Source organism: Aptenodytes patagonicus, chromosome 6 (genome assembly GCF_965638725.1).
Source record: "Aptenodytes patagonicus chromosome 6, bAptPat1.pri.cur, whole genome shotgun sequence".
NCBI lineage: Eukaryota > Metazoa > Chordata > Aves > Sphenisciformes > Spheniscidae > Aptenodytes > Aptenodytes patagonicus.
In genome coordinates, this window is record NC_134954.1 from 52,437,973 (window position 1) to 52,455,481 (window position 17,509).

The 17,509-nt window shown below is 36.8% G+C and overlaps 2 protein-coding genes across 5 annotated transcripts in view; one reads left to right on the top strand and one right to left on the bottom strand.

The window, feature by feature from the left end:
* The window catches only part of LOC143162355 (neurabin-1-like), a 49,371-nt gene extending 47,507 nt beyond the window's left edge, over window positions 1–1,864 (top strand). For all 4 annotated transcript variants that reach the window (XM_076342599.1, XM_076342600.1, XM_076342602.1 and 1 more), the window contains one exon: window positions 328–1,864. In XM_076342599.1, coding sequence (XP_076198714.1) covers window positions 328–495 — 168 coding nt within the window. In that variant the 3' untranslated portion in view covers window positions 496–1,864. The remainder of the gene's footprint in view (window positions 1–327) is intronic.
* Window positions 1,865–2,445: 581 nt separating this feature from the next.
* PDK1 (pyruvate dehydrogenase kinase 1) lies at window positions 2,446–17,401 on the bottom strand. The gene is made up of 11 exons (XM_076342604.1): window positions 17,175–17,401; window positions 13,769–13,910; window positions 12,208–12,279; window positions 11,395–11,579; window positions 11,008–11,097; window positions 10,633–10,710; window positions 8,485–8,561; window positions 7,715–7,813; window positions 6,646–6,756; window positions 5,347–5,460; window positions 2,446–5,218 (listed from the first exon to the last, which is right to left on the bottom strand). The coding sequence occupies exons 1-11, from the start codon at window positions 17,290–17,292 to the stop codon at window positions 5,078–5,080; spliced, it is 1,227 nt and encodes a 408-aa protein (XP_076198719.1). The 5' UTR covers window positions 17,293–17,401; the 3' UTR covers window positions 2,446–5,077.
* Window positions 17,402–17,509: the final 108 nt, after the last annotated feature.

Genomic DNA, 17,509 nt, shown 5'->3' on the forward strand with positions numbered 1-17,509 from the left:
CTCTTGTATAAAAAGAGCTAGAAAAATACTTTGAGACTACTACTTATTATGCTATTTGCTGGAAATTCTCAGGTGTCTGTCTTTGTAAAATGCAACGAGAAGCTGTTATTTCACAACCGAACAACAGTAGGCCCTTGTTTCCTTATTTACCTTGTTATCCAGATGATCATTTACAATGCTCTTGAGGACTTAGGTACTTATTTTTCAAATAAACAGACTATCTTGCAGCAAAGTGAATAACACTTTCTTAACTGTTCATGCACAAGCACTGTTGACAGTGCTGTTGGAAAAATTTAATGATGAGGTATTTTTCTTCCCCCCCCAAAGGCTTTGGGAGTTTCCAGTCAAAATGACCGATCAACAATAAAGAAAAAAATTAAGGATATTAGAAAAACACAAGAAAAACTGGAAAAGCAGAAGGAAAAGGTTCAAAAGAAGGAGAGAGAAGTTCGCAAGACTGGCAGAGTGGTAGCCACTCTTGAATCAAGCTGCTAAAATGACCCTGTTTTATTTTAGCACAGACGTGCTTCATCTTGAGGAAGCTCAGCAGATTTGTATATAATTGTACAATTGAGGGAGGAGGGAAAGTGCAACAGTTTAACATGGTAGGTGGTTTTTTTACTTTTTAATTATGGTCCCTCCCTATTGCAACCCAATAAAATGAAATAATGTTTTCAGTATTTTTATTCCTAGTTGACTCTGCCTGTACTAATAGACAATAATTTAACTTTCTGCCTTAAGTAATATTTGTGCTTCTAAGACCTCATATGCCCTTTTCATTGAAATTGATGTTTGTGAAAAGTAGAATACTGTATTAAAAATCATTCCAATATTAGTCAACTAGCATTTGATAGAGTTGAATCTGTTAGAGGGACAATAGAAAAATCCTGCCAACAAGTTCAGTCTGTGACAGTCTGTTTATCTGTTGCCACTAAAGATGTATAGTAAAAATTAAGTTTAAGAAAACGGTAATGTCAAATTAATTTAAAAAGAAAGCATGTATTTCACATTTATGGATTATTTTGTTTAAATTCTTGTATTTCTGGGATTTTCATTCAGAGTTCACTGTAGTAGCACATTGTTTTTGAATTCTATGTGTTGCAATTTACTGAGAAAATAACAAGAAATATTAAGTAGTTTTCACAAACTACATATACTAAGCATAATGTTTTCTGTACACTACCCATATGGTGTTGGGACAAGGTTTAAACCTATAAATAAGATCTTTTTTAACCTATTTTTCCTAAATAATACATAGTTTTATAGATTTATGCTATGAATAAGATCAATTTGCAATACATGTATTTCTCTTTTCTACCTGCTACAATATTTTTGCGGACCAAATTTATATATTTGCTAATTTTAAACTATACTGTTTTTCAAACTTAAAATACTGAGGGAAGAATTGTAGGAAAAATTATCACTGAAGCACTGGGTTTCTGTGTTGTATTTAAATGTTCAATTGTAGACTACAGATTATTTCTCTTTAAAGGAGGATTTGATTCTCAGAATAGTTTAGAACATGAATTGATGTTTTGTATATTTACATACTATTTTCTAGAGATACTACAACGGCACTTCCTTTGATTAGATTATTCCAGAAACATAGACTAGTTTAAATATCAGTTCCACCATAGAATGGACTAGAACAAAACTTACATAATTCGTTTATGTGGACCAAGTTCTCCTTTAAATCTGTGGACTGGTTTTCATTTTAATTAAATGAATGAACTTCACTGTTGGTGTTTCACAGTTGTTATTTTTTTTTGTATAAATGTCTTATGAATTTCAGCAAAAGGACTGTGTGGAAATGCTTCTGCACACTATGCATTTCCAAAATAAAGTTTGAAAATCTTGGTAATAATTACTTTTAAAAAGAGGTTCAATTTTCACTTTTGTGCATTAAGAAAAAATTATTTGGTCAAGGTTTAACTTATTTACTTTGTTTCCAGTAGCTTTGAGTTTGTACTCGAAACTTACAGACCTTCAGCCAGAGAGGAATGCTGCCCTACTGATAAAAAGAGAAGGGAATTAGAAGTACAGAATGATTGAATGCTTAGGATCACACACATAAAACCACCCTTTGATTAATTCAGTCAAGGAGGTTTATTGCTCAGTTAAGTGCTTTCAGCTAGAACAGAGAATATTGATACAACCATGTACTACCTTTTTCCTTTAAGCCCACTGAACTGAATGTTGCACCCTGTGAAGAGTGTTTCTCAGGAAGGAGACTAGTGGAAATAATGGTTTCAAAGGTTTGCCTGTGTGCAGAGCTGTTGTAGTTAAACGGGGGCCATCGCAGGGATGATAAACTCACCTGGCACCTGAGCATAAGAACATTGATTATCACAGACCACAGCATTTAACATCTGTCAGATGCTAAACGAGAAGGCTGGCTCCATGGAACTAGCTTAGTACCAAGCCACAAAATCACCCAACTGAAAGTTTAATTTTTAAAATAGTTTTAATGAATAAATGTAGTGATTCTTTCAAAAAATTAAGTTAACACAAACTAAGATTAATTTTACAGTGCAAGACTGAGCTTATTTGCTTACAAAACTATTAATCTCAGCATTTTGATAGCTGAGCTAGTATACTAATTTTCTACAGTGATTCACTTCAACTTAACCAGTGTGCTAGCAATGACTTCAGTACAGTAATGAAAATATTAAACACAAAAAATTATCTTCTGAACTTCTATTTAAATCAAAAGTAATCAAAGATCAAACTTGTAAGTAGGGTTAAACATTGCAAACCAAAAATATTACTACATTTGTGTTTTCACCACAATCATTCGGGGTGGGGGGTGAGGAGATAGATACAAATGTAATTACATGGCAAGTTGTTCTAATAATCAGAATTCAACTGGTAGCTAGCTGAGAGCATGAAAGAGGTTTTTATTTCAATAATACCATATGAAATACTTTAACAGACTTTCTAGGAAACAAAGTGTGTTAGCTTTTCTTCAGAAACATCTCTTGTAGTTCTCAGATATTACTAAAATCAGTTCAATTAAGTTAGTTAAGCATTTAAAACAGTGTAAAAGCTAGAATGTTCAGCTTCAGAGCTGAGTATTTTAAAATCCCTTGCTGTAACTTTCAGCTTTAGTTTAGCAAAAGCAATAGTTGCAAGCATTCCCTCTTACTTTTGTACAAGCCCCATTTTACAGTATGTGAAATTTCTCACATACATCCTCTTGCAGGGTTGAAGAAGAGAACAGCTATAGATTCTCCTCACTTGTAGCCATGCAGATTGAAAGGTATGCCAGTCACCACCTCACATCCTTGTAAAGAAGAAAAATAGGGACCTCTCAAAGTGCCCACAGGCTTGAGTGGAACAGGTAACTCTACTGTTCTGGTGGTAATTAAGCTCGAATAGTCCTCTCTCAGTGTCAGTTTAACGTTTATATATATAGCCCATTCTGTAAATCACTCCATTAAAGTGACCTACATTAGCTTGACCAGGATACAAAAACATTTTATTGTTTTGCAGAACTAGGCTAGGGAGGTAGCAGGTGATAATCTTTAATCTGGCTCAGCTACAGCTAGAATAGCATGACTTCAATTTCTAACATACCAGCTATTCCCTTCACTTGTGGTATCTCACCTTCTGCTCTGTGCAGAGCTAGTAAACTAGCAAAATTTAGGCTTATTCTTTCTGAGAGGGATTATGCATGTCTGCTGCAGAACAAAAATCACAGAATTACATGCAATGAATTAACTGAGAAAAGGATTAGTTCTCGGTGTCTTTAACTGCATCACTCCTAAAATGTTCAGGAATGACAGGGATTGAGGTGCAACATAGATGTGTATGACTTGAACAAAGCTGGCACAATAGGCATTAGAAGAAGTTGAATATTTTATTAAAAGAAGGACTTTGTACCTGAAACGTAATACTCATTCCCCTCTCTATCTTCGCCAGTATGTTTTGACAGTTTGCCTTTGACTGATAAACACATTCTGCTTACCTTATTTATGTTATAGTGTGACTTCCAGTTACTACATAAAATGAGGCCAGAAGCACATCATAAATACAAAGGTATTTTCAAAAACTGTTAATTCCACTTTTTCTTAAATACTCCTGAGAAGGTAGTTTCTATTGTCAAAGTAATAGAGATGCCCTATTAAGGGCAAATTTAAAAAATATGTTTATTAAAATAGTTTCCATTTACAGCTGTAACCTGACATACCCGAGTCTGAGATCTTACTAGGGCTGGAACATTGATACTGCGTTTTGGTATTACCTACAGAAATACAAGCAAATGCAAGACAGCATGTCTTTACCGTACACAAGCCAACTCTATTTGCTAATTCACAATGATCATGGCAAGATAAGTTTTTCACATGTATTAAATATTCACATTACAACCAAAGAAATATGACTGATACCACATACCTGAGATACATTATACCAGTGGTAGCAGCTAGAACTGATTTTTATTTTTTTTAATCCCTACAAACCTAAGTGTGATTTCCACAGCTGCAAAAAACCTTGATGTAGGCAAGGTGTGTAGGCAACATATCTAACTTTGCAAAATTAGGCTTCAGCATGCTTAAGATAAAAGAATAGAAAGTGCCATACAGGTGCAAAGGTATAGCAATGAGTTCCTCCATATTTCTTACATGAGTTTTTCATTAATCTGTAATACTGTGTAATGGAAAAATGCTCTGTTGACCTTTTTCAATAGTTCTTCTACTAAAACAATTTTGTAATTATATTAATTAATACATTTCTCACCAGATGTGATATAAATTGCATTGGTCCCTATAAAACCTGAAATGACTGCTCCCTTGACTTAGCTACTGAAAGTAGTCATAAATAGAAAGTGGAACAAATTAAGTGTGACCTTCTCACTTAAAATTTAAAAGTATGAACAGGTTTGGGGTTTTTCTTGGGTTTGGGTGGTTGTTTTTTTTTTTTTTTTAATTCCAGAAGAGAGTAATTACATTAAACCTTCTGTTACTCCACTTAAAATTACTTTCACATATCAAATGTGGCTCAGCATCTTGGTGTAAATCAGGTCTTTTAAATTCCCTTTACAGACATACCTACTTCTTATGAACTGTTGAGGAAAAAGCTATGTACTGCGAAAAGTGGTCATGTCCTTTGGCTCACTGCTTGGCACGCACCAATCATCTGCTTCGTGGTTTGCTTTATAATGTTTCCAGGCTGCTTTGTTATATACAGGGAGTCTTTCAATTGATTCTGTTGATAAGGCCTGTAAGTAGAGAAGACTGTAGCTGACGATTCTTTTTAATCAAAGTTATAGTAACAGAACAAGGAGTTCCATTAGCAGTTAGATTAGAGTTGCTGATAAATTTAAAATGGTAAAGTGTTACATCATACCTTTATGTAAATAACTGCATCTGTACCATAGCCTTCTAAGGAATACAGTTTCAGGTCTCCTTGGAAGTACTGTGCATACAGACGTGATATGGGTAAGCCATAACCAAATCCAGCCTGATCCAGGAGAAAAAGTGTATTTATTTTCATTAATTGCATCAATCAGTGGTGTTTTCTGTTTTAACTTAATAGGTAAATAGACAAACTAAGCATGATGTTTGATAGTAAGAGGAGGAGTTCAAATGTTAACTATTATGCCCCCCAGAACTATTACACACCCCAGAAACGGAAGAATGCATGGATGATTGTGATTATGAGAAAATTGTTTTATTCCTCTGTCAGACAGGGCTGCTAGATAACACTTCTTGTATTATGGTAGCTTTTTCAAGAAGAGATGACACCATTAGAGAAACTGTACTGAGTTTGCCTTATGCCTCATGGAGCCGCTAATCTTAAGAACACTTAAGAGTACTTAAGCCAGATAGATTTCAGCAGCAGCATATATAAAAAGGGTCCAAGAAGCAACGTCTATGAATTTGTAGCTTATACTAAAATTCTATCAAGCCCTGTCTGCAGTAGCAGGACACGGCCCTGAAGTGTTAAGTATAATTTTTTTTAATCTACTAAATTTTAGTGGCAATCTCTCAATGAACATACACAACACTTCTCTGTAAAAATCTAGTGTTTAATGAGTTGCAGTGTCATCTAGACGCAGAACACTATATACGTTTAAAAAACACATTTTGAATGATGCAATGTGGGAGAATAAATTCAGGAAAGCTGTTCAGAGCTTCTTACTGAGAGCTAAGGCTTTATTTCTTGTGCATCTGTTAAGTTCACATGAGACCAAAGTAGATTCTTCATATGCCCTGTCACATCTGCGTACCTTCATCCTTGCTGGGAGATGGTACAACTGACTACACAGTACAAATGAAACTATGGACTTGATCCGAAATCACTGCTACAATTATTTTTCCTTTCATTCAGTGGCCACAACAAGAATTCAGAGTCCTGTCCTTACTGCAGTACATGCAGCATAGCTAAGTGTTCTGCTTGAGGTAGCTGATCTTTATATTTGGTAGAGAAAAACAGAATCTTGAACAAGTTTAAATAATTTTTAGTATTTTAGGATTTTATGCAATTTTCCAGCTATTTTCAGAAAAATATTTGAATTAAGGTATAACATTCAAATGGTGATACTCATTGTATCTATAAAATCAGTACTTCATAGCTTTGGCTAAATGGTTTCTTTTGTGACAATTAAACATATCCAAGATGACAAGGTATAAAAGATTTGCATACCAAAGGTGTAGCTCGTGATGTCTCAACACGTGGACGTGGTGCTGTTGAATACATGTAGTTGAATAGTCTGTCAATTTTCCTCATAGGAACACCTCCACCACGATCACTCATCTGGAACAAGAAGGAACATGTAGCATTATGTCCCTGAATACATTTTTATAAAAGACAGCTTCTCTTAAACAATGATCCAGAGAAAGTTCAGCTAAAACATAATATAAAGTTGTCCTTGTTAAATTATGGGTTTTCTTAAATTCTCATCTCTCAGCTACAGCAATGACCAGAGAGAGATGAATCCTTCCCTTTCATCCCTTATCCAAACCATTTAAATAAAATAATAAGAAGCACTCATAATCTCTTAGAAGCAAGAAAATTCTACTTAAATTGTGCATTGCTTTTATCTTGTTCATAACTCAATTTTGTCTGAAGTCAGTATCTATACCTTTTAGCAAATGCCAGGTTCTATGTATTTTTATCCTTATTCCTCAGAAATACTGCCAGTTAAATACAATCTATTAAAACCTATTACTGAAGGAGTAAGTCAGAAGAGTTGTTTCACTACGGTTTAGTTAGACCTATGAAAAAGCCAGTGCTTGCAGTTGGTCCTTGAAATCCAACATAGCTGTTATACAGAAAAAGAGGAAATTACTCTGCAAACTGTACTTCAGTGAGGTTTGATTTGCATGGAACATACAATGTTTATTTCCCTTTTTCAGTTGTTTCACACCTGTATAGCTCTGTCATTGTCACAATCAAAATGCTGATATTGCAATGGTATAAAGATGCTACTTCATTTTTAGTCATGGTTGCTTATAAGCTAGGCAAGACATGAGCGTGACAAAAGCATAGAATTCTATTGCAGAGCCTTCAGTGTGACTGCGCAACCTCTTCATGAATTTCCTACTGATGCAGTATATGAAATTGCATAATGGCCTTGTTACCTACATACTACATCATCACATACAATCTATTGTTGGAACCAGATCACCAACTAAAGTTAGTAATATGCTGCCTATGACAGGGAAAAAAAAACTAACCAAAATAACCTTCAAAATAATCAAAAAGTGGGTACCTTCACAGTTAAATCCTCATTTCCCAATGTGACATGTACATGAATTGGAGGATAAATGCATCGATCAGCATTATGTTCCATGGTGGCTCTCATTGCATTCTGCAATTTTCAAGTACAACTTAAATCCTGTTCTTACCACTTTGTCTATTATCTTAAAATATCAATTTAGGAAAGTTATTTTTATCACATATTTCAGAATCAGGGCAAATGATATGGTTTTAGAATAGGTTTTTTTAATATTTCTGGTTTATTCAGTATCAGTATTTATATATTCTTCTAGAACAAACATCTGAATATTTTAATGTACAGTTTTATTTGTAGAATTCTTTATAATGCACAGTACATGCAATATGACACAAAGATCAAGAAAAGTCTTGGATTGAACTGCTTAAGGAAAGCTCTATGGGACCTGTTACACATTATACCAGATTTGAAGATGTCCCAAAAATTGTATATCTTATTCTCACTTGCTTTATTAATTAATGTCTTTACACATTTTAAGATTTTTTGACAAAGGTGTCTACTCAGAAGGTGTCAGATGTATTCAGTGGCTAGGCAAAGGAGATGATACATCTTCCAAAGCTGTTCCAATTTCTATGCAGTTACTGTTTGTCTAAATAGTACAACTTAGGTATCTTCCTGCAGCCAAATAGTGAGGTTTGCACTTGCAAAAACACACTGCTATCTAGAATTGGTTCAAGAAGTCAAACAAATACAATCTCACTAAACAAAGATGTATAAAAGAATTGTGTAATGGTAAGTGCACAGACCTTGAAAAGTTCGAAAACCATGTGATAGAGATGTGATGGCACATACACCACTTGCATGGGCTGTCCTGGTGATTTAGCTGGAGAAAAGAGAGTCTAAGTAATTAAATAGCAAACTAGGTATCTTTTATTCATTCCCACAGTAATTCAAAGTGTGCATTTGTATTGTTGAGAGAATTTACAAGAGAAGGAAAATTTGAACAGAAATCTTTTGAAAAGTTGTATGTTAATCAGAAGTCATAGGCAAGATTTTCAAATATGCTAGCTGCGTTAGAAATTAATCTTAAAACCCACTGTGGCACCACTGATTAGGGCATATAATAGTTGCCTTCTAATACCTACGAGGAGGTTATCATGAGGATACAGTCAGGCTCTTCAGGTGGTGGGAGAACACGAAACAGTGAGTGTAAGATGAAATAACAGAGGTTCAGACTGGATATAGAGAAAAGCTTTTTCACCAGGACAGTTAAGCATTGAAACAGGTTGCCCAGAGATGTTACGTAGTTGTCATCCTTGGAGGATTGTAAGACCAAACTAGATAAAAGCCCTGAGCAACCTGGTCTGACCTCAGCTGTCCCTGCTTCCAGCAGGAAGTCAGGCTAGAAATCTGCTGAGGTCCCTCCCAACCTGAATTCTCTTATGGTCCTATAATGCACCAAATAGTCACTACAGCACAGCCTACTCTTGGATTCATTTAGAAATTAGCCGATTTCTAACAAGAAACCTTAACAAAAATTATACAGACAATTCTGTCTATAGAACTGGTATAGTTTTCAAACTTTTCTTAAAGAATAAATTCTAGAAAATATATCATGGGAACATGTTCATTACATAAAAAATTAAGGAAACGTTGCTCAGAAAATTCTGCTGGCTCTTAAGGTTCTTTCAGTTCAACAAATTAGTAATTTCTCACCAGACTGTGTTGGTGACCAGCGCTTTATGAACGTATATGTTGAAGACTAGTGATGTCAAAAGATCTAGAACAAATTATGTACCCAGCAAAAATAAAAAGGGGACGGGAACTCACACTTTGAAATACGTCAGGTTCCTGTCCTCAAGTTAACCACTTCCCTCCATGCCTCCATCCCCAGATCCCATGCCTAAGGTTTAAATAATGGTCTCCACTCTCAGCTGTGGGCAAGGAATGTGCATTTGGCCTGGATCAGGTTTAACTCGCCTTCACAATTCATTGAGCAAAATGTCACTCCTTTTATAAAAACTGAACTATTTGTTCTGGCTTCTGGAGCACATACACCATTAAGTGACCCCTCAGTACAGAAAATTAGCTAGCGTGACTGATAGTTTCCTACAAATGTTTTTCATATCGTGCTCCAAAGATGGAGAGAGGGAGAGAGGTAAACCGTTAAACCTAGATACAGAATGACAGGTTTTGTACAGTAGGAAGAAAATATCTGGAATGTGTAGTCAAGGCCACGCTTTCTTTGCCTTTAGCTTCATAGGCCAAGTTACTGTGGTTGCACTTTGGCTTTTGCAATTACTTGTAGAAGCAATTTTGATTGCTTGTTTTTGTAGGTCTGTCCGAACTTGGCGTTTAGTATCTTGAAAAGTACTCTAGTGAGTAGTGTCAGAAAGGCTCTTCAGCATTCAGCAGGACTATGAGGACAATAGCTGACCTCTGAGTTGATAGCAACACAGTTGTAAACTGTTTTTTCAAGTCACAGCCAATGGGTTCAAATAATTTTTACCATGACTTGAGTGTACTATATCTCATTACAACTACAAGAACGTGATAGCTGAATAAGCAAGAGAAATTAGAATGGAATATTTAGTATAAATCTTAAAAGTGTCACAAGAAATGCAGCAAGCGTGAGATGCAATAGACAGTGTAGGGTGAAGGCATACAAAAAAACTTAGGGAGGGAAGGAGGCTGCTAAAATCTGTTTTATCAACAGCTGTTGTGTCAAAAACTTTTCTACTGATTTCAGTTTTCTAATTAAAGTTAGGAATAGGGAAAACCGCCTGCCAGGTTTAAAAAAAAAAAAAAAAAAACCTAAAAAAACAAAACTATGACAGTAGATATAGAGAACACATTAACTATATGAAAAGTGGAAGGAGAACATTTCACCACTAGCTACTTTAGAAGAAGTCATCACTATGTTGAAGAGAGTGCCTCATCTCATATTCACTTACCATTCAACTCTTCAAGGATGAGTTCTGGAGAGCTCATGTAATATAAATCACAAAGTCTCTTGGCACTTTCATAGCCATCTATAATAAAAACACAGAAAATTACATTTCCCCCTCCACTGTTTTTTTTCTCCTTTACAGTTTGCCAAAAAGAAAAACAAAAATTGAAAACACTGTGCACTGTCAGGGAGATTTTGTATTTTCTCACAAAAACTGGGTTTATAGGGAAAAGTGACAAAACTGTATTACGCTTTAAATGAAACTTCTGTCCAGGTAGGAAAGAACTAAACCGTATATGAATACAAAGATGTGTATTGGCTCTCAGTATAGACATTCATGTAAGTTTTCAGGATTCTTGTTCGTATCTGCTGAATTTACCTCTAATGACTTCAACAACACTGCAGCTAGGATCAATGCTTCCAATGTGTTTTGGATGAGCTGGATTAATTTTCCCACCAAACAGTAAAGCTGCCAAAAAAGAAAATATTATTTAATACCCAATATAATTTTACAATTTTAGTTTGTGTCTTCAGTTTTGCTAAATAGAAATTTAAAGGCAATCTATAATTCCAATCTTCACCATACTTGAAAGCCTACTATTAATAAATATTTTGAGAACTGTGTTAAGAATGAGTTTATAAATAGCAAGGCAAATAGCGTACTCCTAAGAAGCATGTAAGTACATATTAAGCACTTAAAAATGAAAGGAAAATATACTGACATAGTACAGGTATCATTTCCCCTCCTTTCAACAATGGCACTTACAGTGTTGATTAAGGAGCATTCTAATTGAAATGCGACTCATGTAGAAACGGTCTAAAAAATACTGCACATTCTGTGAGGTCACTGGATCAATGCCAAAGCTTTCCTTGTACTCTATTACTCCTTGAGCCATCGTAGGAATTACATCATTGTGTCGATTCCGGATTTTTATCACAATATCTGTAAAACTAAAATTAATACATTGTTAGTATTTCACTTCCAAGTGATTTTAATACTCTGGCAAACAGTATTTGCCTACAAAAATGAAGACCATTATGTACAGAAATAGCACAGAGGTCTGCTTACGGCAATAAGAAGACAGGTCAGTCTTTACAGTGTATTTCAAGTGACTAGCATTGAAACAATCAGTAATCAATCATTATTGATTATTTATTAAATTATTATTTATTATCTTGATTACTGCCCAGAAAAAGAGAAAACTGTGCCAACCATTTTCATGCAGATCATCCCATGCCTGTCAAATGGCAGTTACGGTCAGCCAATGATGACCAAACCTACTCTACAGGTAAAAATTTCCATACATCAGTTCTAACATTACAAGTAAGGAATTGGTAAACATTTGGTCAAGTTTAATATTCATAGCTTCTTCAGTGTAACAAAAAAAAGCCCTGACCAGAATGATATGGCATAAAAGTGCTTTGTTTCATGTTTTAACGTACCCTCCTTTTCGGGACAGGGTGTGACGTTACTGCAATTCTTACATAAAGATTGGAGATAGCTGAAATTTTTCTTAAGCTATTGTTTTCTTGCCAGTCCTTCTACATAATATTAACATATGTGACAGTAAATCCTTACCTATGAATAGCCCCTGAATCCTCTGAGCTTTTGTCCTTGAAGTCAAGGATCTCCTGAAGACTTTGGACATACCTTCAAATGAAAGAAACATGACAAAGACCAATTCTAATATGCCTCCCCAGATCCCTTTGGTTAGCACTTTATGGTCTTCCAAGGTTGCTTGTTTCCAAATCATTGTATTTGATATGCGCCATTGACCTGTCCCCTGTGAATTTTGTTAGATCCTTTTGAATCTATTCATGATGTTTTCTTCCAAAATTTCCAGAGCAATGAATTCCACAATTTCATTAGAATGCATAAAAGGTCTTCCTTGTGTTTTAAACCCAGTAGGTGATCACTTATTTGCAGCCCCAGCAAGTTCCTGTTACTAGAAAATCTTCCCAGCTTGTTCACGATTCAAGTATTTCTGCCATCTCTTTCCTTAGATGTGTATTTTCCAAGCTGAAGAATTCTATTTGGTTTCTCCTCACGTAGAAATTGTTCCAACCCTCTGATTATCCCTCTTGGTCTTTTCTGTTCAGGATGAAGTGACTAAAACTGCATGCGATTCAGAGGAATAATGGGCTAAAACACAGCGGTACAATTATATTCCTCCCCATTTGTTACTTAGTTCCTAACACTATTTGCCTTCTTGCCCATCTCAACTGACATATTCAGAAAAATATCCCCAGTAGCATCAAAATTGCTTTTTCCATTGTAAGCAAGCAAGCATACAGGGAGAGGAGGTTCCTCTCTGTGCTCTACTTGGCATTTGTCCAAGTAGAATTCATTTCCCATTTGATCAATGTAATTTAGTATCATGAGAATTTAAGCATTCATGTTTCATTAAGAGCCTTCATCTTCATTGGTAACTCTTCAGTCATCTAATCAATCCTACTTATTCACTGGCAGGTCTTCTGTTCTCTTAACTTTAAAAGCCTTTCCAGATAGCCATGTGCCTTTAGCAGTTGCCAAGCAATCTCTTTGTTTTGCTTTCATCTTACAAAAGTTTATGCTTATGTGTAAGTTCCTTACTTGAAAGCAAATTTTACTTTTCCAAGGATGTCTTTTTTATTTTAATAGCCTCGTATTCTTCTGTTGTTTTACATATTTTGGCTTTGGGAGCTTCCTATTGCTCTTTTTTTTCGTACTTTCTACACCTTTACTCTCAATCTGCAATAACCTGTCTTTTAAATGGTTTCTACTATCTTTTGCAAGCATTTTGTGCATTAGCCTGCTTCTGTTGGTTTCTTCAACTAGCTTCTTCATTTTAAGTAAGTCCCCTGTTAAACATTGTTCTGGTGGATTTTTGTTTTCACTGAATTCTCATACATGACTATCTGCAATACTTAATGATTTTTAATTCCCTTGTGGGTTCTCTAATTGTTCCTAAAGGTTTTTTTTCCGAGTCTGTAAACTTAGTTTCTGATTTATGTCACATTGGGATATTTACTCAGTCTAAATAAGTGATGTTCATATAACGAGCACATGAAATGTTCTTTTTATAGAAGAGAATGAGTTGCTCCAACTTGTGTATGTACAGAAGGTCACCCTTAAAGGTATGAATTGACACTGTTCTTACCAGCTCTGCACCAGCTGAACCGAAGGTGTTCTTAGGAGGTTGTCTGGAAGCAGGCTTATTTCCTTCATTATGTTTGCCAATCTCACAGGCAACTCTTGTCGCAGAAACATAAATGAAGTCTTTTCACAAGCATTTTCAGATCCTAAGACCAAAATAAATATATGACAACATCAGAATGAAGTCAGTATTTATGGTGGAGAACTACACAAACTCTTTCTTTCTTGCATAAGAGGTCTGTGGTTTGGTTTTAAAGTTGACTTGGCCAGTCTGGGAAGCTAATGTTTCTTTCGTGGCAGCAGCCCATTTATATTTCAAAATGTAAACTCATTGAAACCTACCAGCCCTGTTGCGGTAACAAGAATCTTCAATATATAAAGAGTAACTAGTGCAATAGTTGCAGACCCATGCTATTCAACTTTAAATATCACTTCTATCCATGTAAATTGTTCATTTTATTTGCAGCAAACACTGACTCTAACTAGCACTATGTATGTCATTCTGAGCATGTCAGAAAGGCAAATGAAACCAGCACAGGAAACTATTTATGGGAAGGATGGTCCCATACACCCTGCTTGATCACTGATCTTACTGAATTACCATAACTCATATAGGAACACTTTCAGAAAATAAATTCTGTAATATTTATCTCATTTTCAGCTAGATCTGTTGTAGTTTAAATTCACTGTCTTACAGGAACAGAAGACAGATGAATGAATTCACATGCATATTGAGAGAGAAACGAAAGTAGGACAGCCACTGTGCTTATCATTACAATCATAGTTCTCCCATACATTTACTTTTTAAATTTTTTACATTTTTAAAAGCTAGAATTACTGCACCTGTTGATAACTGACCTTTTATAAGGACAGGTGTCATCTATGTGGGTGGCAATTAAATGTGGTTATTAAGATCAAGACCTAAATTTACTCCCATGATGCTTGTTTTACTAGGCGAGAAAGGAGGGTGCAGAGTGGGGAAGAGGCTAAGAAATGCTTTACTTTATTCTCAGCAGACTTCTTTCTAGACTTCAAGAGTGTCATGTAAACAGCATCTGAACTTACTAACCTGTTCATCTGCTGCAGTGAAGTACATACGTCAGGCTTAGTGTTTCACAACAGGTAACTCCTAAAAATTAACTCTGGTGTTTCTGCGCAGTTCACTCCTTCCATTTGGCAAGGGGGAGTTGGAGAAGAAGATTAAAGGAAGGGACATGGAAAAAGAGGAAGCTGGGAGTGTCTTAAACAGGAAAAATCTTCACCAAATTGAAATGGAGTAGTTTAGTTTAATGCATCCAGACTCAGATACATCATAAACTACACTGATGAAAGAATGTCAGTTAACTTAATAAAAAAGTGAACAGCTTACAAGAAATTCCTCCCCAGTGACACCTACCAGTATTATGCGTTGTCTACATATAACCTCTGCCCAGAAACCTTTAATTCTTCTCCCTAGTCAGACTGCATTTCAGGCATGACTGTTACTGGCCTTTCCCTTTTCTCAGGTAAAATTCCATGAACAAGTCAGATTGAAAGTATTAGAATGTAAAGATAATCTTCAAATGCCTCATATACTCAGCAAATGACATTCCACAAATTAGTTTTGTATCTGGAGGCCGTATCTTTGCAATCATGAGTCAAATATGGAAGACAGCTTAGGGTAAGCAAGACTTCAGTGAATGAGCAAATGATTTTATTTCCCTGTGCAGCTATGTTCTATTTGGCAAAGAATGGATGAGACTCCTACAGAAAATACTGTGCGCTTATAACCCAAGATCTGACCGATGTATATGATCCAGACCTAAATTTGCTTATGGAATATTTCATTTGCTAGATCGAAACCTGGAGGAACTAGAAGCAGACTTTTTTTTTTTTAAAGTTAGCATTACCAGATTTTACGATTTCCTCTTTGACTGCTCTTGCTCTAGCGAAAGGAGCCAAAAAAATCCCCAATGAAAACACCATCAGATTATAACGGCTACAGAATGTCTTACAAATACTGTCTCACTGTTGCACTCTTTTTTTGCCTTTGTTATTAGTTTTTACTATCTGTTATTAAATCCTTAAGCAAAAGAGAAAAAAAAAATTAAAAAAACCCGTTTTCAATATTATCTTTACCTTATGTTCAGGTACTAATAGCAAAAAAGTAGCTTAACTTTTGACATGAGGAAATACTGTGCCTTGAAAATAAACACTGATTTTAAGGTAAGCATTATTTTATCAGTATTTTAGTGGTAAAACAATACAGGTCAAAGCAAACTCTGAATTGCAAGATTCTTTGCTTAAAAGTATGGTAGCAGCAGAATATATGGTGGGGTTCCTGTACAAATCTGGAGTTTCAAATATTGCATGCATTTTATTGCGTTGTATGAAACGTTGAATAGATGGATGAAGTGACAGTGGATAGTTAAGAGAAACTTTTCTTTGTAAGTCTTCCTACTTATACAAAGTCTGGGGTTCTAGGATTAGTTCTCAGTTATGTTTTATTTACAAAAATGTGAAAAGCAATACAACTATTAACTAGTTGAATGTTTATATATAACATTTATGTAAACATTTACGCACATGAGAGTGCCTTGGGTACAGAAACAGAATGTATTAAAGCATGACTCCATCCCCAGGCTTTGAAAAGATTTCTCAGTGTGACTTACAAGACCTTTCTCTGTGTAGTGTTTGCTTTGAAGCAGAACAGAACAATTCCTGCGATCCCTTTTGTTTCTAAGCAGTCAGTCAAACCTGGGAGCATTACGAGTGGTTTTAGCGTGGAGTATAAGACTAAGTATCCTGTTACCAGTTTACTCATTTTCAAGGCTAGATTCCCAGGCCTCCAGCATAGCTCTTGGTGTCTGCATCCTGCTCCTTCTCTCACACATCTTCTAAAACAACAACATTTGGGTAAGATGTTTTTGTAGGGCACAGATATGTGACCGAGAAGTGACAATTGTTTCAGCTCCTCGGCGCCAGCTGAGGTTACGTGTTTCCTGTGTTTGGTACACCTTAAAAGGTTGCATGCTGCTAGCTTGCAAAAGGCTTCACAAATCTCACCTGAGTCACTGCTTTAACAGTACCAATTGTCATAACCACCCTCTCCCCAACACTGCAGGTTTTGCAGAAAAAACAAACTACTTCTGTGATGCCAAACACCGGAGTTTTCAGCTGAATTACAACCTTGCCACAGTTCCAGGCTCCCTTCTCCCGGAAGGAAGCAGAGCCGCCTTCTGCCAAAAAGGACAGTATTAAGAAGTGATAGTATTAAGAAGTGATAAGCAACAGCAGGGGAACGCGGCAGAGCTAACAGCGGGGGGAGCTCGTGGCCGCGCCGGAGCCGCCCCGCCCCCGCCCCGCTCCTCACAGGCATCCTGCGGGCAGCGCGGCGGAGAGGCGGGGGCGGCGGGCCGCAGGGGACTCACCGAAGTCCAGGAACTGCTTCATGGAGAGCGGCGAGGGGGAGAAGCGCGAGTAGAAGTCCACCTGCTGCGGGATGCTGCCCGGGGAGGCGCCGCGCAGCAGAGCGCGCAGCAGCCTCATGGCGCGGCTCTCGTCCCCCCCCTCAGCTCGGCTCAGCCCAGCCCGGCCCGGCCGCCATTTCCCGCCACGCCAGCTCCCGCAGCCCCTGCCCAGGCCGCGGCTTCCTCCGCCGCGCGGCCGGGAGGAGGTGCCCGAAGGGGTGGGTGTCTCCTCCCGGCCCAGCCCCACGCAGCCGCGACGGGGCGGAGGAGAGGGCGGCTCCGAGGGAGCGGGGCGG

What these genes read in the sequence shown, in the direction of transcription:
- PDK1 (XM_076342604.1), bottom strand. Translation starts at nt 17,292, where the DNA reads ATGAGGCTGCTGCGCGCTCTGCTGCGCGGCGCCTCCCCGGGCAGCATC. An exon ending in AATGCTCCTTAATCAACACT is followed by an intron (nt 11,098 to 11,394) that starts GTAAGTGCCATT and finishes CTTTTTTGGCAG; the next exon opens with CTTTACTGTTTGGTGGGAAA. An exon ending in CATCACGAGCTACACCTTTG is followed by an intron (nt 5,461 to 6,645) that starts GTATGCAAATCT and finishes CTCCTGGATCAG; the next exon opens with GCTGGATTTGGTTATGGCTT.